General features: G+C 38.7%; 2 protein-coding genes across 8 annotated transcripts; one reads left to right on the top strand and one right to left on the bottom strand.

Moving 5' to 3' along the window:
- Positions 1–280: 280 nt before the first annotated feature.
- Positions 281–4,890, bottom strand: drc3 (dynein regulatory complex subunit 3). Of its 2 annotated transcripts, XM_081609955.1 has the most exons (11): positions 4,514–4,883; positions 4,220–4,391; positions 4,001–4,117; positions 2,984–3,150; positions 2,727–2,873; positions 2,490–2,570; positions 2,036–2,392; positions 1,775–1,906; positions 1,617–1,655; positions 847–960; positions 281–759 (listed from the first exon to the last, which is right to left on the bottom strand). In XM_081609955.1, exons 2-11 carry the CDS (start codon positions 4,371–4,373, stop codon positions 664–666), a joined length of 1,404 nt encoding a protein of 467 aa, XP_081466081.1. In that variant the 5' UTR covers positions 4,374–4,391; positions 4,514–4,883; the 3' UTR covers positions 281–663. The 2 variants fall into 2 exon arrangements, with proteins under 2 accessions (XP_081466081.1, XP_081466082.1); XM_081609956.1 differs by lacking the exon at positions 2,490–2,570 and having other exon boundaries at positions 4,514–4,890.
- Positions 4,317–24,409, top strand: tom1l2a (target of myb1 like 2 membrane trafficking protein a). Of its 6 annotated transcripts, none has more exons than XM_017306191.2 (16): positions 4,317–4,408; positions 10,381–10,465; positions 11,607–11,685; positions 12,436–12,585; positions 13,460–13,594; positions 13,669–13,812; positions 13,946–14,062; positions 15,059–15,192; positions 15,323–15,365; positions 15,885–16,056; positions 16,290–16,404; positions 16,807–16,882; positions 17,616–17,690; positions 20,421–20,480; positions 20,894–20,930; positions 21,163–24,409. In XM_017306191.2, exons 2-16 carry the CDS (start codon positions 10,428–10,430, stop codon positions 21,306–21,308), a joined length of 1,521 nt encoding a protein of 506 aa, XP_017161680.2. In that variant the 5' UTR covers positions 4,317–4,408; positions 10,381–10,427; the 3' UTR covers positions 21,309–24,409. The 6 variants fall into 6 exon arrangements, with proteins under 6 accessions (XP_017161680.2, XP_008415035.2, XP_008415037.2 ...); XM_008416813.3 differs by lacking the exon at positions 4,317–4,408 and adding an exon at positions 5,057–5,182; XM_008416815.3 differs by lacking the exons at positions 4,317–4,408; positions 17,616–17,690 and adding an exon at positions 5,057–5,182.
- The last annotated feature ends 1,059 nt before the right edge of the window (positions 24,410–25,468 follow it).

Genomic DNA, 25,468 nt, shown 5'->3' with positions numbered 1-25,468 from the left:
ACATTTCAATGTAGCTCAAGTGAAATGTTCAAAAATTTTCTGTGACACACCAACAGCTTTTCAAAATAGAAAAAGTTTGGTCAGATTTGATCAGATACAATTTTAAAGTCTAGCAGCAGGTTCTCAGTTGAATTTAGCTCTGGGCTTTGACTGAGCCCTCCTAACACATAAATATGCATTGATACGAACAATTCAAAATCATGATGTGATTTATTTCCTAATGTTCTCTGCATAACCTTCACAGAATTGGACTGCTACTACAATTAAATTACACTCAGGGGGAAAGGTGGAATTTTATTTAGTTGGATCAGAGTAGGAACAGGGGGAACTCTGTGCCTACACGTAAAACATGGAAAAGTAAATAGATGTATACTGCTCAAAAAAATAAAGGGAACACTTAAACAACACAATATAACTCCAAGTAAATCAAACTTCTGTGAAATCAAACTGTCCACTTAGGAAGCAACACTGATTGACCCGACGAGGGTCCCCGTTGTCAATCAGTGTTGCTTCCTAAGAGGACAGTTTGATTTCACAGAAGTTTGATTTACTTGGAGTTATATTGTGTTGTTTAAGTGTTCCCTTTATTTTTTTGAGCAGTATATATTATTTGCTAAATATCGTAATAGTGTAGACGCTGTCAGTGAAATATAGCAAAAACTTTCATTCCATCTCCTCCACGGGTTTCATCAAAAAGTCATAATATCGGTAGATGTCGGAGATGCGCACACGGTTCCTCCTTTCCTCTTCTTCCTGAATCTGCAATAGTGCATAAAGATGGTGATTGCGGATGAGTTGTCATTTCAGTTTAACATACACTTGTGTGTTTACTACAAAGTTATTTACTTCTTTGATGAGAGCTTTTTTCGAGTCATTAACTTGTGTATCCATTTGATTTTCTGGGTCAGTGACGGTCTCTGAGGCCTCATCTTGACTGGGTGAATCATTGCCTGTAGACAACTACATGTAACGACATTTTCAGTCTTAGCAGCAATTTCTTTTTACATTTCAATATTAAGCACGTTTTGGACCTCAATCATGGACATAAACGTGAAAAAACCTTCAAATGAATTTGTACAGTTGTACAAAAACAAAGTCTCTGGAGGTACAATTGGTCCCTTTAAAATAAATCTAACCGAGGCATATGTTTCTAATTATACTTTACTTTTCAGGTTGATATGAGGTTTAACAAACTGTGACTATCTCTATATACACACAGGACGCAGCTCCATTTTCTTAGCTGCGGGAAAGTGGGCAGTACACTTTGTGTGCTTTAATCAGATGAAAGGAGGATCAATATTTTCTGCAAAATGCAATTTTAGGATGGGCTGAATGTGAATCAAGGAATAAATATTTACAATAAGAATCCCACTGTTAAGTAAGGTGAAAGATCTATCATGCTGTGGGTCTGTTTCTCTTCCAAAGGTCAACCTAGTTAGAATGCAGAGCATCATGAACTCTTGAAATACCTAAATAAAATTAAAGAAGAGGTTTGAAAGGGTTTGGTTTGGATTTGGTTAAAAATCTACATTTTCTAGACGTAGCATAATTCACCTCTTGAGTAACAAAGAAGAAAAGTGTGTATTCACTGCAGATTATCACAAAAAGTTACCCACCATTTCTGAGATGAAGCTGTCTAGCAGCATGATGTTGTCCTAAAATAAAGAAAAACAACAGCACAGATGCAAGTGAAGGATTTCATAAAAAAAAAAAAACATGTATTAGATCACCAGTTGACAGAAAAAAATTCAAAAACAATCCCATGAACACTTACATCCAGATTTTTGACAAACTCAAACTCCAGAGCCAAGAGATTTTTAAACAGCTTGGCAGATACATTTTTTAAGTCCAGGAGTTTGAGACGGTACAGATCGGGGTCTTGTATTGCCTTTACATCTTTTAACCTCTAGAACATTTGAAACTTGTTAGCCGACAATAAAAAAAAAGAACAAGACAGCAGTGAATATATACAAATATTTGCTGTAAATTTGTTCAACTTTATTAAGCTAGAGATATATTTTCCTGCTCTACTTGCCGTTGAGTATTGCTCATCGAAGTCTGCAAGAGTCTCTATCGCCCTCTGCTGGTAGTAAGCGTCAGTCTCAATCTGGCCAGCGAAGAAAGAGTCCAGCTCTGTCTCCAGTTGTTTGTACTCGTCTGAGTCTGTAGGAAATATTTGTGAGCACAGCTCCACAATTTTGCTCTGAGACGTAAATGCAAGGTTAAGGAATCTGAGGCGTTTTGTCAGTTTGCGCGACTCGATGAAACAACACATCAGCAAAGAAAACAGAGGATATATCTGTGCGGGAGGAGCTCCTGGGAGGATGTCTGGGCTCGCTGCCTCTACTTTGTCTGCTGACGTAACTGGCCCAGCACTCTCCACAACCGCAACCTGTTATAGGAAAGAGCCTAAATCAGACAACGTAATACAAGAAATAAAATGTGCACGTTTGCAAAAGCTGCCTTTGAAAATATGATCATTATCATACTTTGTCTATTTTTTCCTGAGCTTGCTGTAACTCAAGCAACTTCTTAAGCTCAAATTTGTACTTGATGGCAGCCTCCTCTCGCTGTAATTGCACAAGATAGAAATGTCTCACTTACAGTGGGAAGCATCAATATGGGACCACGCACCTGGATAAACTGATGCTTTAAACAGAAACGTTATGCAAAACTGATGTAGAAAATAGACAAATCCAAAAAGATGCGCATGAATATAGACTTACCATCTGTGGGGTAATTAAAATGTTGTCTAAGAGGATCACATTTGGAATAAAGGCAGCAACATAAAGCGACTGATCATCCTTTTCAGTGAAGGGATTTCCACCGATGGAGAGTTTGAACAGCTTTTTAAATCTCATGAGGTAGTGCACCTTTAATTAAATAAGATGAAGATGAATAAACAAGGTGTACACAAAGTCGTGCAGTGCAAACATTCCGCAATCTGACACAGTATTCGTTTGGATAAAGAAAATAATCTTACACATTCCTTGCCTCTGATTTGGTTTTTTGAAATGAAGAAGTGAGTGAGGTTCTCAAGTGTATCCATGTTCTTGACGACAGAGATGTTGTTGAAGGCCAAATTCAGCAACTCGAGCTTCCGCAGGGAGTCCAAGCCCCCAATGTTCTCGATCTTGTTAAATGACAGATCTGCAAGCACATTTGGGAGAAACATCAACAACGTGTGAGCGCGCAGAGCCTTGTGAAAGCCATCATATCCCTCCACAAGTTAAACTCGCAACTTTGAATAGAATTTATTTGTGTTTTTCTTTTTTACCGCTTATCATAGACTAACACAAAGAAGTGCATGGTTGTGAAATGAAAGGAAAAAGAATATATGAGTAAACACAATAGTCAGTCAACCAATGTGTAAATCAATTTCAGTAGCTGAGGACCCGATCGGTGAAGTTCTCAGATGTTTGTTTATGAAGATTAACGGATAAACAGCAACATGGAGACCAAGAAACACACAAGAGAGGTCAGGTAACTGCAAAATCCTGGAGAAAAAAATATAGATAATATATAAAAGACTTGGTAATGAACTATAAAGCTATCCAGCAGCAGAACAGCATCCCTAAACATACAGTCAAAGTAAAAAAGGAATGGTTAGAAAGGCCCATAGTTAAAATATAAATTCAGTTTCTAGTTATGTGAAACTGTTAGAGAAGTGCCCAAAACACTAGCAGCTGAACTGAGCAAAAATAATGTACTGTAAAGTACTGGCTTAAAGGACATGAAATAAATTTGGATTTTTATTTGGGGAAAAACATTTGTAACTTTGTATCCTTCACATTTTTATCATGTTTCATAATTATGCACCACTTTGTGTTGATATATAAAACCCCCATAAAATACAATTATGTATATGGCTGTACCAAATGTAAAACAAAACTTGAACATATATGAATACTTTTAAAAGGTTTAAATTTTTTGTTTTGTTGTTGCTGTTTATCCAACACACTATTATAACAGACTAAACATAAATGAAATTGTCTCTTACTAAGCCAGGTCAGATTAGTCAGACGATTCAGGCCCCAGATCTTCTGTATGACGTTGTTATTAAGATCCAACCTTGTCAGAGATGTAAAATCGTGTATGAAATCCATCTTAGCCATGTCTGGAAACAACAACAATCTGAATCAGTTCACAAAAAAAAACAACAAATTAGACCGAAAACGTTTGAAAAGATAGTTTTTTGTTGTTGTTTTATCCTTTATACTTTTGAATTCCAGGTGTAAACGGATGTTTTCTCTGTGATCGAGACAGCCAAGATTGTAATTGTGCAGAGCGTATTTTTCTTTTGAAGTGTGTTGCCCGAGTAACATCTCCTGCAAGGTATACTCATCGTCCGTCCAGCTAGCTTCAGAATCCATGTTTTAGCAGTTTTCACTCTGTTGAAGGCAACAAGGTAAGTCAGAGGTTATTCTAAACTAAAACTTTGGACCAGTTGAAAAATCTTAAGTTTACTATAACCCTCATTTTAACAACCCAAATGTGTAACGTTTCTACTTACCAAATGAAAACGAAAAATGAACGAACTCTTCGTATCAATGTACAGTCTACAAAAACAGCCAAAACATTTGTGTCCCGTTGTTTCGTTTGTTTATACCCTGTTACTTAGCAACAGTTTAACGCCAAAAGTAAACTCATCAAACAAATAATTATTTTAATGTGATGAAATAAAAAGAAAAGCAAAAGCAAAATAAAACTCAACAGTAAAGTTGACTGTAAAACGTGACCCTTACGTTAAGACTCTAAAAAATGGTTGGCGTCTAACGGTCTTTCCTCAATCAACAGGTTGATTTTCAGATGCGTTCAAATGCATTCAGGAGCCGTTAAAATGCAAATGTATTTTATTTTAATTTATTAAAATATAAGGAAAACTCTTAAATATCTCTTATGCCGAAGCTAATCTTGCGTATTGTTTAATTCATTAGATACTTTTAAGAAATTCAGGACTACGTAGATTTTTTTCCTCCATATATTCACAAGTGACACCATTTCAGCCAATCAAATTCAGGGCTTATGTCAGTTCATCCAATAGGATTCAGAAGTGGGCGGGGCTTACCCGTGCAGCCACCTCTGGGCCTCAGCCTCCGTCATTTCCAAAGCGGATCGTTTGTTGTCAAAATGGAGTTTCTACTTGGAAATCCTTACAGCACGCCTGTGGGCCAGTGTATAGGTAGGTGAAGCTGCGAAGGTGTTTATTAGAGATGTGTTGTCTTGTTGATACATCGAGATATTTATAATTCACTCTTACGTTGGGAGAATAGAGCTTTGCTGGCATCTTCCTAGCCAACGTCATCCCCTCGGAATGAGCTCTCAGCTAACGTTAGCCAGAACATCTGAGTAACTTCTCTTTACTCTCTTTTCTCGTTCTGGTAAATCCCCCTTTATCTATGAGAGCAGAGACCTGCAGGTTTTAAGGAAGATAAATCACTGAGATTTCGTGACAAGTGATGATATTTTGACTATTTAGATGGCTTGCGGAGATTGACCACAGTGTTTGGTCACTGTCGCTTTTAATGTAAAACATCCAGACCGTCTAATAATGTGTTACTTATTGCAGAGCTGAAGCAGAGAAGGACGCAGTTTGGTGAACCACACCCCATGTTTGTGCAGTTTAAAATTACACACGATCTAGGCCAGTTAATTGTTTTGATTGATCATAAAAGAAAACATGTAGGAAGATGAAGCGGGTGCAAATCAATATATTCGCTTATTTATTTCAGTAATGTGATTACAATGATGGAACTAACGTGATTTTTTTTTTTTTCTATACTCAGATTATATTTTAAGTATTTATTTCTGGTAAGAGTGATGAATATGGTTTATAACAAATCAAAACCCTACATGAAGTTTCTTTAAAAATAACAATAGTACACCAAACAAATATTAAATGATTTGTCCAGTTCTTTAAGCACAAATCAGACTCCTGTCATCTGCAGAAATACTCAGATGACCTGGAAACGTCAGGTGTGCAATAGATGGGCGAGAAGCCGAGTAAACAAAACAAAGGAGATAATTGTAGATTTCAAAAGAAACTTGCATAAGACAAATGCTGTTTGTCTTATGCAAGGGAGAAGAAATGGAAGTGGTTGAGGAATATAAATGCGCAACAGTAAAGCCATCTATAAAAAGGGACAGAGCCGACTGTAATCTTGAGGAAGCTTAGGTCCGTCAGTGTTTGCATTGAGATGCTGCATATCTTCTATCGGTTTGTTTGTGGAGAGTGTAATCTCTTCTGCCATCAGCATCAGAGCCAAGGACTTGCAGGTCTGAGCAACCTGATGAAGAACCACTGGAGATTAGAAAGATTCTTCCTAAAATTAAGAAAAATACAGACAACAACCCTGAGCATCCTCTTCACAGAGTGTCTTCAGTCGGAGGCTTCGTCACAACTGCTGTAATACAGTCTGCTACAGGAGATCCTTCCTGCCCACAGCCATCAGTATCTACAATAACTTTAAAGAGCCTGTGCTAGTATAAGTTATGACAACGTTTAATTTTCCTTTTGTATCAATAATGTGCTCTTCAATTAGAATTTTTTAATCTAATCACATGTACTCCGTTGCACATGCACACAGCACTTGGTCAGCGCTTATATTGCATTGATTTTACCATAAATATAATACACCGCATTTGGATTTTGTCATCGACTTGCACACAAAAAAAAAAAAACATAAAATCTTTTTATACATAAAATTTTGAGACGTATGCCATATTTAGCGCTTTTCGTCAATACTTTGCTGCATCACAAAATATTTTTGCTAGAAAGTTCAAACTCGGATTTCATGACGAGGATCCATGATCATTAGATCTGAAATATTTCCACAGTAGTGTCAAGCAAGCTCAGGTTGTTTAAGCTTCAGCTGGTCTGCATTGTTGGATTGTATGTTTTGCAACCTCCTGTTGGCAACACTCCATATATTCTCTATTGTGTTTAGGTTAGGCCAGATTTATGGCCATTCCAGCATAACAACAGTCATTAAAACAGGCATTTTTTTAATTTAATCAAATCTGCTACATTTTTGGAAGTGTAAACAGGGAGCAAGTGCTGATGGAAAATGAAGTCAGCATCACATTAGTGCTTGTTGGCAGAGGGAAACATAAATGACTACAATTTTGCCAACTTTGTACATCATAAAACACATTAGACCAACACCAACAGATGACACCGTCTTGCTAAATTATCGAAAATTCACACTCGACCTCAATCAACTGACTTGCAGTCCAGTTCTTTTTCTTGTCTCTGCTTCACTTTCTTTTCAAGACTGATTATCCGTGTCACTTGTGCAACTTTTTTCTAACACACTTTTTCCTTCCACGAAGCTTCTCGTTGCTGTTCTTCAATACTTGTAGAGGATGTTGATGATAGTCTTCTGGATAGATGGGAAGTTGTCAGTCACTCCCATCGTTTCCTCTTTTTGAATTATATTTCTTAACCTTTTAATGACTTAATAATTTATTGAAATGCGTATCTGTATGTGAGCTGTTTTACAGTTATATTTTTATTAGTAGTGCCAACTTTGCATTGCCTAACTTCGTGACAATGTTTAAAAAAAATATGGAATTTGATATTATCGTTTTCCAAGTCTTGACAAACGTGGAAAAAAAGAATATTCCTTATTCCATTGTTTAAAAGTTGCAGTTCAGAATATCGTCTGTTTTATTTCTATTTCGATTGTGTACTTTAATTTCAGTTTGCCATATTAAGTTTTTGTCAAAATCACTATAGCTGCCAGAAGAAGGACAAAGAATTGCCACTCCTATGTATTTTTTGTTTTTTACAAGCACAATCAAACATTAATAAATGTGCTGTGGATGTTACATGTCCCAACATTGAAATTTCTAAAACAGTCAGACAAATCTGGAGATTTATAGAACTGAGAAATTAGAGAACGTTTTTTTTTTTTTCCAACTAGTTTTGGGTTATTGGTTATTTGCGGTACTCTTATCAGCAAATAAAATTAAGCATAGAAAACATCTTAAAAAGTTTTATAATAACTTTTTTTTACTCATTGTTTGGTAATTTAATGAATGTAAAGAAAAAAAAGAACAATCATTATTTTGTGTTTTACAGTGGAGTCGTCCCTCTGCTTTGTGCAGTAGTTCCCATTGTGTTGCACATCTTGAGTTTCACCATTTCACAGAGCTTGTCTGCATCCCCAGGCAGACAGCAGATGGGTTGCTGCACCCTATGGGGCTCTGACCAAGTAATTGTGATCCGTACCCTGCAGGGGACGGACAACCGATCATTTTACTTGGCCCAAAAATGGTACTAGAGGACAGATGCATGTTGGGTCCTTTTTTTAATTAATTTTTTTATTATTCTTGTTTTTTAATGTTTTGTGGGATTTGCTGAACAACTGGTATCAGAGATTTAATATTGCTGGCTGGGACAGCAAAGATGAAACGTTTGAACAAAATGTGGACAAGGCAAGCAGTTGTAAGGAGAGATGGGCTGGAGAGGAACTTTGCAGCTTTGTTGGCGAGTACGTGGTACAGCTCGTCACCGTCAAGAGACACGTGATCAGCTGGCTTCAGTTTTGCTATCAGTTACTAAGACCTGTGGGGGCTGGGAGGGTTTTGACACTAAACCAATGCGCTTTATTTCATTACCAAAGCTGCCCTTGTTTAACACCATTGGGACTCTTCTCTCTCGTTTGTTCTTCCTCTTCGTTCCTTCTCGGCCACTCGTGCTCTGTCCCGCCCTGACTCCTCAATCCGTTTGAGGAGCTTAAAGGAAGAGTGTTGTGGTTAATTCCTCCAAACTCAACTTCTAGACGGTCTTATGACGCAGAAGTTGGACGCAGCATTTTAAGAGCTTTGGTTAAATTTTTCTTCATGACTCCATCTTTTTTGCAGATGCGATCGCTGACTCAACTTCACATGCGTGTTGCTGTCGGCCAATAAAAAAAAAATAAAAATGAGAGAGGCTGGGAGACGACATCGAATGCAAGCCAACTTTAAAAAAGCGAAACAAAGACAAAGCTAATTTCTAATTGGAATAAATCATAGCCTAACTAATTGCAATAAATAGTAACTAGTAATATGTCAGGCAGCTTGCTGAGAGTCTGAACAGAAAAAAAAATGAGGCGGGTGAACAACACCCTGAGTTTCAGCTCATCGCATTGTTCTCCTCATCATCCCCTACCTCTATCCAAAAGACTTTTGAAAGAGAAGAGTGAATGTGTGTGTGTGTGTGCGCGTGTGTGTGTGTTCTCACTTCAAAGGCAACCGCTTTAAAGTATTTAAAGCCGGTGTGCAGTGTGTGAAAGTTAAACGGGACAAAAGGAGGTCATTTACAGTAAGGACGGATAACAGATGATGTTTACACATGGCTTCTAAAAGAGGCCATGTGTAACCACCAGGCCAAATGCTGAAAAAACCCAAATTCTTATGATTATGTATGATTCAGTAGGAAGAGATGTTATGGATGTGTCCCTGAGAAAGGCACTTAACCCCATGTTGCCTACTTATCTCTATATCTGTGTATTAATGTGTGTGTTTGTGGGTTTAGCTAGGTGAAAAGCGCTTTGAGGGATTAGTGTATTTGTAGATGGTAATTACTTCCAGTCAGTGGATTTAAACCATCACTGTTTCAGTTAAGAATGCATTGATCCATGATTTTGGTAAGCACCTGATCAAATTTAGGGACACAAGCAGAAATGCTGCATAAATGAACATATTTTTTGTAATTCCTTAATAAGGTGTTGGATTTAACAGTGCAACATCTACCGCAGAACGTTGGAGCAGATCCCCCCCCCCCCCTGAAATACACGAGTCCTCAAGAGAAAAACGTTACTGAATCGATAGGCACGACCTCAGAGATGCTGGAAATCAATGTCGGACAAGAAAAGTCTAATCCGTACATTTTTAGAATTCATATTTGCTTTTAAGGCATCATGTTTCTGCTGAAATTATGGATTCATTCAAAAAAAATTCAATCAAAGAGACTTTGAAAGGAAACATGTTCTGCTGATTCACTTGTAGTGGCTTTGAGTTGAACAGGGAAGCAAAAGATCCTCCTGACTGTCAACAAGTTCGCTCCCAAGCACCCCTGTTTCCCCACCTCCCAAGTACTTCATGCTGTGTTGTGTTAACAGAAAGTGCTTTAATGCATTTAATAAATAGACAATCTATAGTTTCTTATTTATTTGACCTGCTGATTGGTGGTCAGAGCACATTTGGCTAATTGGTTGACTGGTGTCGCTGATCTTTAGGTTGTAAACTTAGGGGAACCATAGCACTTATTATATTGGTTAATATAATACTATATTATAATATAAAATAATTTTTTTTTAATATGGTTTCATCTTTCATCTATGCAAAAAGTCACTAGAAGTCTGGATGACGTCTCTTGTGTTCTTCCTCCAGAGAGAGCCACAGACGGAGGCCTACAGAGTGAGGACTGGACTCTGAACATGGAGATCTGTGACATCATAAACGAGACAGACGAGGGGTGAGCGACTTTTGTTCATTAACGGCTTGGTTATTGGTCTCGGGATTCTTATCGCTCTGTGGACCAAAAACACTTAGACTCCCATGGCAGCTTGCGACAGAGCTTTCACCGTCTTATCGCAGTACTGACGGACGGACGGACGGACGGGCGGAGCGAGTGACTGAAGCGAATAATGCACTGCCTACTGTTGTTTTGCCAGAAGTCGGCACACCAGACAAAAACCCCTTTTGTTTGTTGTTTTTCCTGTGTCACTGACTGAATGAATGAAAGATTTCAGATCCTCAGCTGGGCCCGGTTTGCAGTGAAGCATGAGGCTGGCAGATTTAGCAGATCGGTTCCAGTGCAGGCTCTCTCTCTCTCTCTCTCTCTCTCTCCTTCTCGTTTTGCCACTCTCACTGCCAGCTTTCAACAAAAGCAGATCTGGAGAAAAAAAGAAAAAAAAAAGAACATTTTGTCTTCAAGATGTTCGGCGAAACTGTTGAACTCCAAAAAAACCAACAAAACTCAAGTTCGGGAGATTCTGAATATGTTTTGAGTAACCTTTGTTAGCTGTCATCCTAACACATGCTGTGTGGGCCTTTTGCACACAAAGCTTTTTTTTAAAAAGTGTGACAGCAGATGGTGTGCACTTGAACAAGATAAAACAAAACAGATGCAACGCCCAATAACAAAAGAATCTGAAATATGTCCTCCGATTGCGCTCGTGTGCTTCATGCACAAAAAAAAGAAGAAAATTCTGACTGTATTTTTTTTTGTCTACATCCATCTCTATCAGTTTCAGCAGCCTTGCTTAAGTACCTGTTATGCGCTCATGAATGAGCTCATAAGAGCTTATTATGCCCCATCTTCATTGAAGGGATGGGTAGTATTAGGCAGGAAGCCAGCCTGAGCTCTTTATGCATGGGTAGCTTTGATCTTGCCTTTTGGGAGAGGCTTTCTGTCGTCATTCAAAAAGGGGAAAAAAAAAAAGAGAGGCAGATGGTGTGACAGTTCTTCTCAGGCTCACTCAAATAGTTTCACTCGCAGAGAGACCGGCATCTGTTATCGCGACCCCGAAAATCCTCCATTCCAGCGAAGTCCGAGGTGTTCTGCTCGCTCGCAGCGGGGGCACGCAACGACTCAACGCTGTTCTTCCTTCCAGGCCGAAAGACGCCATGCGGGCCCTGAAGAAGAGACTGAGCGGCAACAAGAACTACAGAGAGGTGATGCTGGCGCTAACGGTAGGTTGTTCGTACGTTCAGCTGGACGTGGCGATTCCGCATTGAGCTTTGCGCAAAGGAAGCTCGGACGCACTTAAATGTGTTGCAGAAACACCTGAATGTACACAAAACACATTTGAATGAAAAAAACATGAGAAAATGAGTTGGTCAGTTAGTTTTCCTGTTCAGTTAATGGACTGTAGAAATGAGTCTTCCTTCACTTCCTGTGGTATGCAGGAAGTTCAGCAATAAGTGAACTTTCCAAACTTTTTGCCTAGAAAAGTTTTCAATTTAGTATTTTCATCATCTATGTATGAAAAAACGTATGAAAAAAGATTGCATTCACAATCTCAAATGTTGTCCTTCCTTATGTCTTTTCATTATTTTTTTCCTGTGCTTTCACTTCCATTCTTAAAGGATTTTTTTGGCTCCAGTGACTTTTATTTGATAATGTATTGACATTTCTGCTGTGTCATACAACCTCCATCGTCTTATCCGTTCCATTTCGCTTTTTTCTTTTTTGTGTTCCTTTCTTCTTTGTATCCTTCCTTATGTTGATCCTTCTCTTTTTTTCTCCACTATGTCCTTTTTTCCCTTCTGTGCCTCTAGAATACTTTGGATGTCTATACACAGACACAGACCGTTACCATTTATGCCAAACGGCAGAACACCGAGCTTCTGCCAAACTTGTTGCTTGTGGAAATTCCTCAACTTCCTCCTCCGCTGCTTTGCTTGTAACGTCTCTCTGCTTGACCGATTTTCTTTCTGCAGGTGTTGGAGACGTGTGTAAAGAACTGCGGTCACAGGTTTCACATCCACGTGGCCCACAGAGATTTCATTGACGGCGTCCTGGTCAAAATCATCTCCCCCAAAGCCAATCCTCCCACAATAGTTCAAGACAAAGTTCTGTCCCTCATACAAGTAATGGAGCTTTCTCTCATTTTTTTTTCCTGTGTGTTGTAACTGTTTATATAATGTTATAAGTGCATTGTTATTTGTTCCTGCTTACAGCTGCCCTAATCAGTGGTGCTGTGGTACATAACAATCATTGCTTTGCTAAAAGTTTCATAGAACTTTTTCACATTTTGTCTTGCCCAACCTTTGCAAGATAGCTCAAGCTCACTCGGATTTTAAGAAAAGGGTCTATGAACATTGGTTTTCCAGCCTTGCCTGATTGTTAATTTGATTTAGGTTTGGACTTTTAACTGGGCCAGTGTATCTCTGGATATGTGTTTAGGGTTGTCGTCCTGCTGAAAGGCGAACCTGCAGCTTCAGTGTCACATCTTGTGCATCCTCTAACAAGGTGTTTTTCCAGATCTACTCCGTATTTTTGTTCCGTCTTTTGAAGAAAATTGGCAAATTTTTAAAAAATGGGTATATTTTATTTTTTGTAAAAAAAAAAAAAAAAGAAGAAAACTCTGCATCTTTCTCTTTCACTTTTCAATTATGTGCTCCTTTGTGTTGATCTGTCGCTTAAAATTCAAAGCTCATTGAAATGCGTGGTTGCACCACAACAAAGTGTTGAAAAGTTCAAAGGTAGTTTCGCAAACTACCGCAGGTCAGGTGAGTCCCTGATGCTCCACTTGTAAGCTGTTTCCAGTGTTGCTTTTTTACTACATGAGGTCACTTCAGCCAACAGATGGCGACCGTTTACTTATTTATCAGTGTTTGCAGAAGGAATGTTTACACAGTTAAATATTTATCGAGGAAGATGCTTTATTCACTCACCTTCATTTTCAGTGGGAAAAAAAAAGCTAAACCTTTGCCTCATTCGTTTATTTATTTTTCCTAACAGTCCTGGGCCGATGCCTTCAGGAGCAGTCCTGATCTGACTGGGGTGGTCCACATTTATGAGGAGCTGAAGAGGAAAGGCGTTGAGTTTCCAATGGCCGACCTGGATGCTTTGTCTCCCATCCACACGCCGCAGAGGGCAGGAATAAAAACTCTTTCTGCATGTTCGTCAGCAGAGGTGCATTTGCTCAGTTTTTCCCTCTCGAATCGCAGGGCACGCCTGAAGTGGACCCAGCGATGATGAAGTACCTCGCTCCTAACGCCTCGGCTGCTGTTAGCCCTAAACCCATTCAGCCCACTCCCACAGCCACGCAGGCCTCCAACATCCCCAGCCCCGTCACTGCCAGCCCTGAACAGGTGATGACCCGCAGCTCCACAGCTGCGTTTTCAGCCACGGGTTTTTGTAATCTTGCAATGAACAAAATGCGATTTGAAGACGTCGCCAGCAGGAACGGACTGGAAGCCCTTCATGGAGTTGCTGTGCTTTCAGATCGCCCGGCTGCGGAGCGAGCTGGACATCGTGAGAGGAAACATCAAAGTCATGTCAGAGATGCTTACGGAGCTGGTCCCCGGCCAGGAAGACGCTTCTGACCTAGAGCTGCTCCAGGTAACATTTGAACTGTGATGCTTCAAACTCTACTAATGTTCATATGTGAACAGTCTTATAATCTCAAAAACACATGAAGAATGAATTCTTTACCCTTGCCATTGAGTTACCAGTTGGTAAGCTTCACTGGTTTGCGATCTTCGCTAAAACAAGATACATGTTAGCGTAGCATGCGATGCATTTAGGTCAGTTTAGGCCCCTCAGATCAATCAGGGCTTTTCACCAGATTGGGTCAGGCTGCTTTCAAGAAAAAACACTCTCATCCTTTGAGGCCAAGATTTTTCTCCCAGTCCACATGGAAATAGACTTGATTAGCCAGTCAGGAACTGTCCTTTGTGTAACTATGGCAACAAGTTAACAGGTCATTAAATGTCAGCAAGTTTGGGGTTCTGAGACAGAATCTGATGGCTTGAGCAGCTGCTAAGTGTTAGCAGTTACTTTAACTTAGTTGGAATTGGGGAATTGTATTTCAAAATGAACAAACGTTTTCCTGTTGTCGCATCCAAAATGAGTTGTTATAGCACTAAGCGTCCACGAGGGGGTGCAGTGTGTCAAGTTTTCACACTGTTAGCGGTTTAAAGAGGTGTGAGACTCGGGAATAGAGGTGAAATTCTCTAAACTGGCAGTCGGCCAGCGTTACAGGGACCCGTGCAGAGTTTAATCTCCTCTGGCCAAATCCACTCAGGTATTCGTGTCAGCCCCACAGATCTGGCTTGCTGCTCACAAGCTGCTGCCAGTTATGATCATCATGTTAATATCTTTTGTGCTATGGAATCACGTTGGATAAAGTTTTGGATAAATGTTTGTTTGTAAAACCTCAGCGCAGTTTTGTTTTCATCAAAACATGTTTTCTGTTTCTGTGTTGGCGGGGTTTTTCTTTGTTGTTTTTTTTGTTTTGTTTTTTTTCACACCGCGCTGTGGGGTGTCCACAGCTCTTTTGTTTTCTGTGTCCCTTCCCTGCGCGTGTCAATCTGTCGGCGTGTCCCTCCCGCCCAGGAGCTGAACAGAACGTGCCGCGCCATGCAGCAGAGAGTGGTCGAGCTGATAAGTCGCGTGTCCAACGAGGAAGTGACCGAGGAGCTGCTGCACGTCAACGACGACCTCAACAATATATTCCTCCGATATGAGAGGTGCCCCTAATGCATAAATGTCACAGAACATGCTCTGATTATTGAACTTGTTCTTCTGAAGCATTTGTTTGTGATAAACGCCTCTGTCATATGGCGTTTGAATATGAAAGTGATTTTCCGTCGCTCACAGGTATGAGAGATACAGATCTGGCAGGGCTGCACAAAACAACGGGGTAAGTGTCGTCGAGACAGACTTTACATTAAAAAACAGCACATTTTTGACATTTAACTGAGACTTTTTTTCAAGCTTAATTTGTTTGTGTAATCAGAAGCAATTAGTCAGTGATTGTACCTCAAAAGTTTAGTTTTAGGAGACGTGGCTAAAACAAATTGAGATAATTGTGAATAATTTCATAAACCAGGGTCACTTTGATTTACAGTAACGTCACACTTGTGTTTGTCCATCTCACTAAATCCTGCTGAATGAGAAACATTCAAGTTGAAAGCGTACTTTTGGGAGGCGCTGTACCTCTGTTCTTTTGCAAAGCCGATTCAAAAATATTACCTGGAATGGTCAAACCCGAGTGTTAGTCTGATAGGAGTCACTTTAAATCAATCTGTGAAAGAAAACTTCAGTAAACCACAATTTTAGTTAATCTGCAAAACCGTTAGCGGCTATTCCGTTATCTAAAACATTGCGTATTCACGCTTATTTGTGTTTAAAGTTTCTGTTTTCCTGTCTGTCCTCTCAGATGTTAGCGGAGCCGACAGAAGACAACCTCATAGACCTGGGCCCGGGCTCCCCTGCCGTGGTTACACCCAGAGTTATGTCCAGCCCTTCGTCCAGCTTCGCCCACAGAGCCACGGCCTCCCCTGCCCACAACCCTTCCACAGCCTCCATATCTACTGCACTCGCTAGTCTTGGTAGGCGCAAAGTTAGGATTAGTTTTCTAAAAGATCCAAAGAACAGGAAAAAGTTCTCCTGTTGGGAGGACTTAGAATGAGCATCAGTTCATATAAAATAGTCAGTATACCTAGAATCTTCTCCTTTCCATGTTTAGTTCCTGATTTAGGTTTTTTTTAAGTGCATTTTTATTCGGGACCTAATTATTTTTGTCAAAATCATTCAATCTCCCCCTCCTCGTCTCTTGTTCCAGATGTGGGTTCTGACAGTGTTAGCGGTACCCTCACGTCTCTGTCGGGCCACAACAAGGACGACTTTGACATGTTTGCCCAAACCAGGAGCAGCTCACTGGCGGAGCAACGCAAGAAGTAAGTCTTAATATCAGTGAAGTCTTTGTTTTGTGTTAAATTAGCAAATTCCTCCTTCTGTATATTTTCTTGTGGACATTTCCATAGACGTTGGGTCGATACCAAGTGCCAGTTATGCAGTTGCGGGTTGATCCCTCACTGTTCTAATTATCATCATCCTCAAACCATGAAGCGGGATCTTTTCATTCTGCCTCAAGCTTCTATGTTTCTTTGCCTTACTTTCCCTCCCACTGTATTTTGGGATTTCTTTTCTTTCTGATGTTTACCTTACACAATAACAGCACTAACACCACTTCCACAGAGGTTAGAGGTCCGATTCCCTGCATCAGAATTAATTTTTGTTTATTTTTCTGCTTCTGAGTTGCCAGTGTTAACTTTAGTTTTCATTGGTTTGGTGCACAGTGTAAAATATGAAGACCCCCATGCTCTGGGAGGCCTGGCCTCTGCTTTGGACGTGAGGCAACAAAACACAAGTGGGGTGAGTACATCAAAGCGTCCACTTTGTGTCAGATTTACCATGTTTGGGGCGTGGAGAGGGGGAAGAGGGGTGTTTATATTAGAAGTCAAGACGTTTTAACAAATCTGTCAGATTTTTGTGTCCCTACAGTTTATAGTAGGTCATACTGTATTTTTTACAGTGTGTATTTTTGTGTATAATTATTTAACTGAAGCTGTTGGTTATATTTACAACCTTAATTCCAGATGAAAGCAAGTGAACAAGTTTGGGTTAAACCAGTGACATGTTTTAAGTTACAGTCATGTTCGCTCTGGATCTTTTTGTCATTTTAAAGGATGGATTAAAAATGGATGATAGCAGCTGGCTCTCCCAGACACTTCAACTCAGGAGTGCGAAACTAGTTCCAAGATTCTCTGTCCTTTTTTTCTCAGCAAACGTTGGAGTTTACGTGGAAGTTATGTCGTCGTGTCTTCCCAAACTCCGAGCAATTTTCCTCAAGTAGTTTTTCCTTTTAAGATATTTCACTTTTTTATAGAATTCAAATTCTTTTCCCCCCCCACTTTGTTTTTCTCATTTCCATCTTTACGGAATGATACATTTCTCTTTTTGTTCTCCTCTTTTCGTTATTCTCTGTGAATGAAAGTCGTCTCTTGCACTTTTGACTTCTCCTCTGTCTTCTTCCTCTGGACTGTGTGCTTTGCTGTGGCGGGGCCTTTCTTCTCTTGTGTAAGGTCTTATTCTGTTGTTGATTCAGCTGAGGGTAAAAGGGGATGATAACCCAGCAGATCAGGAGCTGCCCATAGACAGCTGGCTTATTACCCAAGGAATGGTGAGGACTCTTATCCACAGTGTGTCCTCCTAGCCCTCCCGTCCTGTTTACTAGCATCTACGCTAGCCTCACCCATCATCTTCATCAGCTGCTGTTTTGCCTCGCCTTCACCACTGTGGTTTGAAATTCTTAACCAATCCTAGTAACAGCGTTTAATCTCCTTGAGCGTTCACTTTCATCTTAAATGCAGATGTGTTCTAGTGGTGGGGGAAAATTATGATGAAATGAAAACAATGTCAAACTTTATAAAATGCATTTTAAGTGGATTAGTTGGGAGAAAATATAAAATTTTTATGCATGTAAAGTTTTCATATGGTGTTTCTCTTTTTAAAATATGGAAACATTATTCAAGATGCAACTAATTTTGCCCACCTCTATTATACTGTCTGTTTTTGTTTTTGACAGAGCACTAAACATTGTGTTCATTGTTGTCGGTGTTAAATTCTAACAATGCACCCAATGGTTCTTATCAAGCTTTTATATGCTCCATCATCACTTGGCAGTCATGAACTAAAACAAAATGAGTGGACATACACTCATTTTACCTTGCACGATAACCCCAATGCAGCAAAATCACACCGATTCAATTTGTTTTTTCAAATGGTAAAGGTTTTCTGCTGCAAAACAGAACAATTTGAGGATTTTATCAGCTAAAAAGCAGAATTAGAAAAAAATCCAAGAACAATCTTGTACAGAGCCGACCCGAAACATAAGATACAGGACCCCAGGCCAACAGGGGGCTGTGAAGAGCCATTGAGTTCTCAATCAGTATCAAAAGTAAATTAGCCAGCTTATTTTTGCAGTTGAGTAGAATACAGATTTTTATATAAAGAACAAAAACTTCTTAATTAATTGAAACGATTTGTTATTCTAATTCTTGAAAATATGATTTTAAAGAACTGACACTCCTATATGTATGTTTATATACAAAACATACATATACCGTAAATTAGTTTTCTGTATTTAGTCACTTTGCAGTAGCCCAGGAACATGTGATTGGATAATGAGGCAGAGAAGGATGAGGAAGATGGCAACCTCGAGCAGTTTGTGCTCATCACCAAAGATAAATCATCAAAATACTTGTGGAAACTTGTTTCCAAGAATGGTTTTGATTCCTGTAATTCCACTGACTATTGAGAAAGATGTACACACATATATAAGACATATGTTTTGTATGAATAATTTTGGGTTGTTAGTTTGAGCGTGATGCACTTGTATAGCGCTTTATCTAGTCCGTTGGACTCCAGGACGCTTTACGTTTAGGAAATTCATCTTTGTCTCAGTATTCAACTTAAAAAAAAAAAAAGTATTTTAATATGTAATATGCAAACAAATAAACAGACAGTGGTTGCTGGGAGGCAGCGGTCTCTACAGGCGCGCTCCTAAATGAAATCTAGCTTTGGTCCCCATTTAACCTTGGGCCGGCCCTGACATTGGGGTGTATCTGTTCTAAAAATGCAAGGACAAATTAGACGGAGTTCTGTTGAATGGTCTATGTGAGGCTACACCGACCTGCCTCAAGCTCGTGCGTAAAATCAACGGAGTCCAAAATCAACGATATTTTGGACAATAATTGAAAAGAAAGTTAATGCTACGGCGCTGATTGCTGTGTTGTGGGGAGTTTTATAAGATCTTGCACATTTCGCTTGTAAATAATCTCAATAAAACAACTAACATAGATACTTATAGCCTTATGAGTTTAATTCTTTTAGTTTAATCTCACTTTATATACAAAATGTTGCATTTACTGGCTTGTGTTAGGCACAGATGTTATTTTTCACTTCTCTGCAATTTTTCCTCCTCTCTTCTCATAGATGCATGACTTTTTTTGTCTTTTGAAGGGCTTTTTTTTTAGCCTCAAGCTGTATTTTAATATGCTCCTCCTTTGCATAAGCTATGCTCTCACAAAAAGAAAGAGCTCCCCCAGCATTTTATACTGTAAAACAGGGCCTCGGAATAAGGCTTTTGTTACCTGTGATGATTGAATGGGATTGAGCTAAAAATGAAAAACTTAGATTTTAATAATATTTCATAAGATCGGGATAATTTTAAAGGGCTTTATGAGGCTAATTTTGCTCTAATAAATACAAAGTAGTTTTAAATGTTTTGCTTTTGGTGAAAGGTTTTCCAACTTTTGCAGCACAACTACAAGCTCCTCATTCAGACACAAATGAGCCAAAATGCCATCCCCTCTGACATGGCTTCCATCGTCACCGCCGCTGCACGCCGTGCGGCACCGCTCGCGCTCCCTGCGCTCCGTGCCGTGAGCGTGCATGCTCCGTACGACCGGCCCGTCTCCCCGCTGTCCCCCTGCTCCCAGCTTTCCGCATCCAATCAATCTCTGAATCCCCCGCTCAAGCGATTTGCTGATTAGCTAATGATGTGGAATAAGGACTGCGGCTGTGCGACATCAGTCATGGGCTGTTCAGCTATGCAAGATCGGTCAAATCAATGAGAGCCGTATGCAAACTGGGAGATCCCGTTCTCACATGTAGGCTGGCTAATTAGCTGCTCATTATATTCAGAGAAGCTTTTTTTGTCCCCCACCCCACCCTTTTTTTTTCTTCACTTTTTTATTTTTGTTAAATTTTTTTTATCCTGTGAGGTTTTGGTGATTCTTCTTGTTTGTGTGTGTTGTATCTCTGTTTTATGTTTTTTGGGGGTTTGCTTGTCTCTTATTTTTGTGGCTTTGGTGCGACCCTGTGGTTTGTCCATGGCTTTGCTCTTTAGATCCCCGTATCGCAGTCCTCTGTCATGGATGATATAGAGGAGTGGCTCTGTGCTGACGTGGTGAGACTTTTTTTTATACATTGATTTTCTTTTTTGTTCCACCCCTCCTCTTTTCTTTTCCTCATCTCTCTTTTTCCTTAGTAGCATATTTTAGCCATCCATTTTATGTTACTAATCATATTTTCCTTTAACTTCATGTTATTTATTTTGTTTTTTGTTTTTTGTTTTCATTTTGAGCTTGTTTGTTCCACAAATGTTGGACCTAGCACTGCGTTTGGGTCTGTCCTACTAAAGTTTTAACTGGTTGAATGCTGTTGACAACATAGAGGGGCTCAGGGAGGTTTCTTGGTGTGACGAGTTTGCATGAATATGAGCCACTTGGTGTGAACTTTACATCTTGACTTGTGTGACCTCTTGGTGTCTCACAAAGGTTTGTGTCTCTATAACTGCATTTTTTTTCTTCTTTTGAATAGAAAGGAGATGCTGCTGAGGAGGGAGTGACCAGTGAAGGTACTTGAATGAATACAGAAGCATGCCACACTTTTCAGATTTTCAGAAAACCACATATCAACATAACATCCCAGTAAAACACCATATGTTTATGGTTGTGTTGTGACAGAATGTGGAAAAGATCAAGAAGGTTAAAGCAAAACTTTGTATTTCCCAATCGCTCAGTAGGAACTGTTCTTCCACTGATATCTGCGTCAAAGATGAATTGTTTTATTTTTTTCTTCCGTTACAGAGTTTGATAAGTTCCTGGAGGAGCGAGCTAAGGCAGTGGACACTCTGCCGTCTCCCCCCGGCGCTAACCCTCCTCACACCGCTCGTCCCCCCACCGGCTCCCACAAGAAGACTGAGCGGACGGAGGATGCCCTCTTTGCCTTGTAGACTGTTTGCAGCGAACATTAGCTTCTCCAGCGGAGGAATCGGAAGGTCATCGCAAACAATTCCCTTCCAAAAGCAGCTCTTCTAGTTCCGTTTTATTGCCGACTGGATGGAAATGGTGTGGCGAGTGAGCTCCACCTTCTTGCTCCTCCTACGCTTAAACCCGTTGAGGTCAATGGCGTTTACTGCACACTCTGCCATCTTGAGTTTTACTATGAATGGATGTACAGGTCTGTTATCGTGGGATGTAAAACTCGCAGGCCTGCGGCTCATTTGCAGCAGTCCCACCAAATGAAGACAAACTAACTCGCCTCACGTGGCGTAACAATGTGGTATATTACTGCTAAGACGAATATAAAACTGCAGGCATACAGTTAGAATATTGTTATTTTACTACATTCAGCTAATTGCTAATTGCATTTGTTTTTCTAATGGGTTAAGCTATACAATGTACTACAGTGGTGGTTGTGGTTCATCGATTATGTCTTTAAATCAGCAAATATTACATTTAAGGATCCTTAATCCTGCTTGCCAGTAACACTGCAAAACAAGATTTATTATTAAAAAGGAATATTATACACAATAAACCAAGCATTTCATGGCATTCCTCTAACTAAAAGGGAAATGTAATGGTAACAGCATCAAAAGGAAACTCATTAACGCATTTCAAAGCACTGAAGGGAAGAGAGTTGCCCATTTTATATTTTGTAGATTCAGAAAAATATATACAAACATGAAGTGGGAACAGCAACCAGCTACAAGCACCTTTTAGCCATTCCAAAGAATGTTGAGGCTTTAATGACCAACTAAGATTTTAATTTATACACAGAGAATGTATAAAACGTTGGGGATAAACTGTGGAGGTCAGTGCATGTTTTGGTGATTGATTGAAAAACATGTTGTTTTTTATACTTCAAGTGATGAAACCATAAAATCACAAGCAAAGTGATATTAAAATAGGTCAGATTTTTTTATACTCTGTACAGCTCAGCGTCTCTGTTCTACAAAAGCTCATAAATGGGAAGGGTGAATTTTTTTGACATCTTTCTCACAATCTGAATATTGGGTAAATATGTATCTTACTATTAACTCTTCAAAATTTTAGGAAAAACAAACTTTTACATAAGAAAAACGCTCCTCCGAATGTGCGAATGTGATGATTGAAGAATTACATGCCTCTCTATGCATGTACACAAAGTCAAATTTTCTTTCCTTTTTTTGACAAACGGAATTAAAATCCAGTATGAAATATTAAATTCAAGTATAAGCATTTTTAGTCTATAAGAACTGAGCAGATTTCTTTTCATATATAACATGAACCATATATGTTGTCTCGTTTTCTCATATTACAACACCGTCCAAGCTTCAACTTGCACAAGCAAAATATATGCTTTAAATCGTAACATCACTGCAAATATATGCCGTTGGGGTAAGGTTTTTAAATAATGGGCTCACATGATTGTTTTCTGATGGGGAGGAGGGAAAAGGTGGGACTGTACCTTTTTAGGTGTTCAAGCAAAACATCCCTCTTCGTCAATTTATGTAAGTTTAGTTGCCTGTATCAAGACATGGAGAAAGTGACAGTTTTCTATTTGCTTTTGCTAGGGATTAATGTCATTTTATACTAAAATAAATCAATATAAATGTAATTTTTTCCACATATATTGGCTACAAACCCATAAAAATAGTTTGTGTTTTAATTGGACATTTTGATTTTAAAAGCAAACAAAATAACCATTTTTCCCCCCCTAATATTTCTAATAAGATCTAATTACCAAAACATGCATGGACAGTAAAGAGAATATACTTTTTTTTTTTTTACACGAATTATGATATCTGCACTTTGATGCAAAAACAAATGTTTTTTTTTTGTCTTTTGTGTTTGTAAAGTTAATATTTTTTTAGGGATGGGAAAGAATCTTAAAAATATCTTCACTTTGCACACTGCTTTTGTTTCTTCGTCTCTCCAGTTTTTGTTTGGGTTCCTACCAGGATATCAAGTTTAAGTTTTGATAAAGCAGCAATATTAGGCATTCGCATAGGAAAACCTCCATTATTTTTATGATTAGTATGAATAGTGCTGGCTTTAAAATTGCCTACATGACAGCGTATTGAAACTAGAATGATGCAAGCTTTAAAAAAATGTGCATTTTCACCGATAGGTCCCCGTACATTTAATGCTATAAAATCTATAAACGTCAAAATACGCTCCTGATTTAATATTTAACGTTTATTTTATATTTCATTATAGTTCATGTATCGTTCACAACATTGTTAGGTGCGGTGAGAGGCAGATGTCTATTCTAGCATGACATTTCTGCCTATGTTACAGATGTTTCCAACCACAGTTTAGCTTTGGTTTAGATGGAAAATATCAAGCCAACAAAAATATAAAAAAATCCCCCCCTATTTTAATTTTCTTTAATTATTATAACAGTACCTGTTTTCCCTAATATAAACTGATATAAACGCCTAATAAATGACTAGAATCAATAGTTTTCATTCGGAACCTCTGATTATGGTTAAACAACTATGATTTATTTTCACAAAGTTACTCAAGTCTCAATATTTTATTTTCTCCATAGTCGTAATATTCAAATGTAACTTGGTTCAAATGTAGTATTGATCTTTACTTGGTATTAATGCTGTATCGTTACAACTGTTTTAATATGGTTGCCAGGTAACTGAGATATTAATTGTAGTCCTTATATGTTTTTTTGTTTGTTTTTTTTAAAACTGTTACAGTGCAGGTTGTTCAATGGCAGATACCAAGAAAGTCGTCGGAGGTGATTTCAAATGAAACTTCTGCTATTTTCAGTATTTGTGTTTTACAAGTCTTTGGATCAGTAACAGTGTTTTCGTTACTTTCTTCGAAGATTGCAAAAACGTTTTTCACAAATGTCTTAGCTGTCTATATTTGGATACAGTATGTCATTAACTGGATTAATGCACAATGTGTGTACTCAAGGTTTGGACATCTCAGGTGTTCGACGTCTGTTTGGCTGTACCTTACTGTCTGCTGCCATTACTTACAATCTGATTTGTATTTGACTCTTTGCACGTGTGTGACTGCCCAATAAAGCACTAGCAATGTGTGACCTCTACCTCATTACTCTGTTTTTATTATTGGTTATGGATATGTTGTCCATGTAGGCAGTAACAAATTTTGTTCCCATGATGCTGTGCAAAAAACTGAATCAAACTTCATCTCTTTTGACTTGGTCTTAAAATCACTGGTTTTAAGAAGAGAATTTTTAAAAGAGCTCCAGAAAACCTTAAGGAATACTGTTTAAGAACATTTCCAGACATTTCAGATACATCTTGTTCCCCAGAGGTTCTATAAAAGATGTGCAGTACATTACTCGTTTATTTTGTTTACTAAATGATCTAATTAATGCATGTACGTGTGTGGTGTAAAGTTGGATCCCAAAGAAAAATTAAATGTAGCTTATATTAATTCAAATTCTTCAAAGAGTTATTGTAAATAGTGATGGCTGTTGGCAGGAAAGAGTCTTGCCATCATCCTAATCTGCAGCTCCATTCACAGATTCTGATTCAAGTTGGAACTAGCTGGGCCACTCCAAAATTTCTCATATTACTTCCAATCAGGAGAAACATGAAGGTAAAAGATACATTTTAGAATAAAACCCAAATCTGTCATTTGTGTAAATAATTAGTTGTGTGTGTAAAATTAGCATGACATGCCCAACAACCCTCCCCAAAAATACAAGGTTATTACACTACACTGTCGATGTAGTGCTACCATAGGTCACTGACCTATTTCCATAGAATTTTAAAGATACTTATTTGTTTACGGAAGATATTTTGTTTTAATTGCAATCTTTTTAGCATATATTTGCTTTTTGTTTTTTTTAAGCATAACCTGTTTAATTTTTTTTGTTACAAATCAAAAGTACTAACATTTTAGTTTTTTGTTTTGCTGAACTATATCGTTTGAATGTATTTTTATAAAAGTTATTTTTATGTTGGGATTTAAATTGTTTGTTTGTAAGTTTCAATAAATAAGTTACATCTACAATTTTAGTTCTTTGTTTTCACAAAAGTACCTTCGTTTTATTTTAGTGTTGCTACTTCCACCCCTGCACGACAGCAGCACATGATGTAATCGCTCAGATTCAGAGCTGTGACGTCGAATCACCCCA

The sequence above is a fragment of the Poecilia reticulata genome, chromosome 8 (assembly GCF_904066995.2).
Source record: "Poecilia reticulata chromosome 8, P_reticulata-male-v2, whole genome shotgun sequence".
Lineage (NCBI taxonomy): Eukaryota > Metazoa > Chordata > Actinopteri > Cyprinodontiformes > Poeciliidae > Poecilia > Poecilia reticulata.
This window is presented reverse-complemented; position numbering and strand designations above follow the sequence as displayed.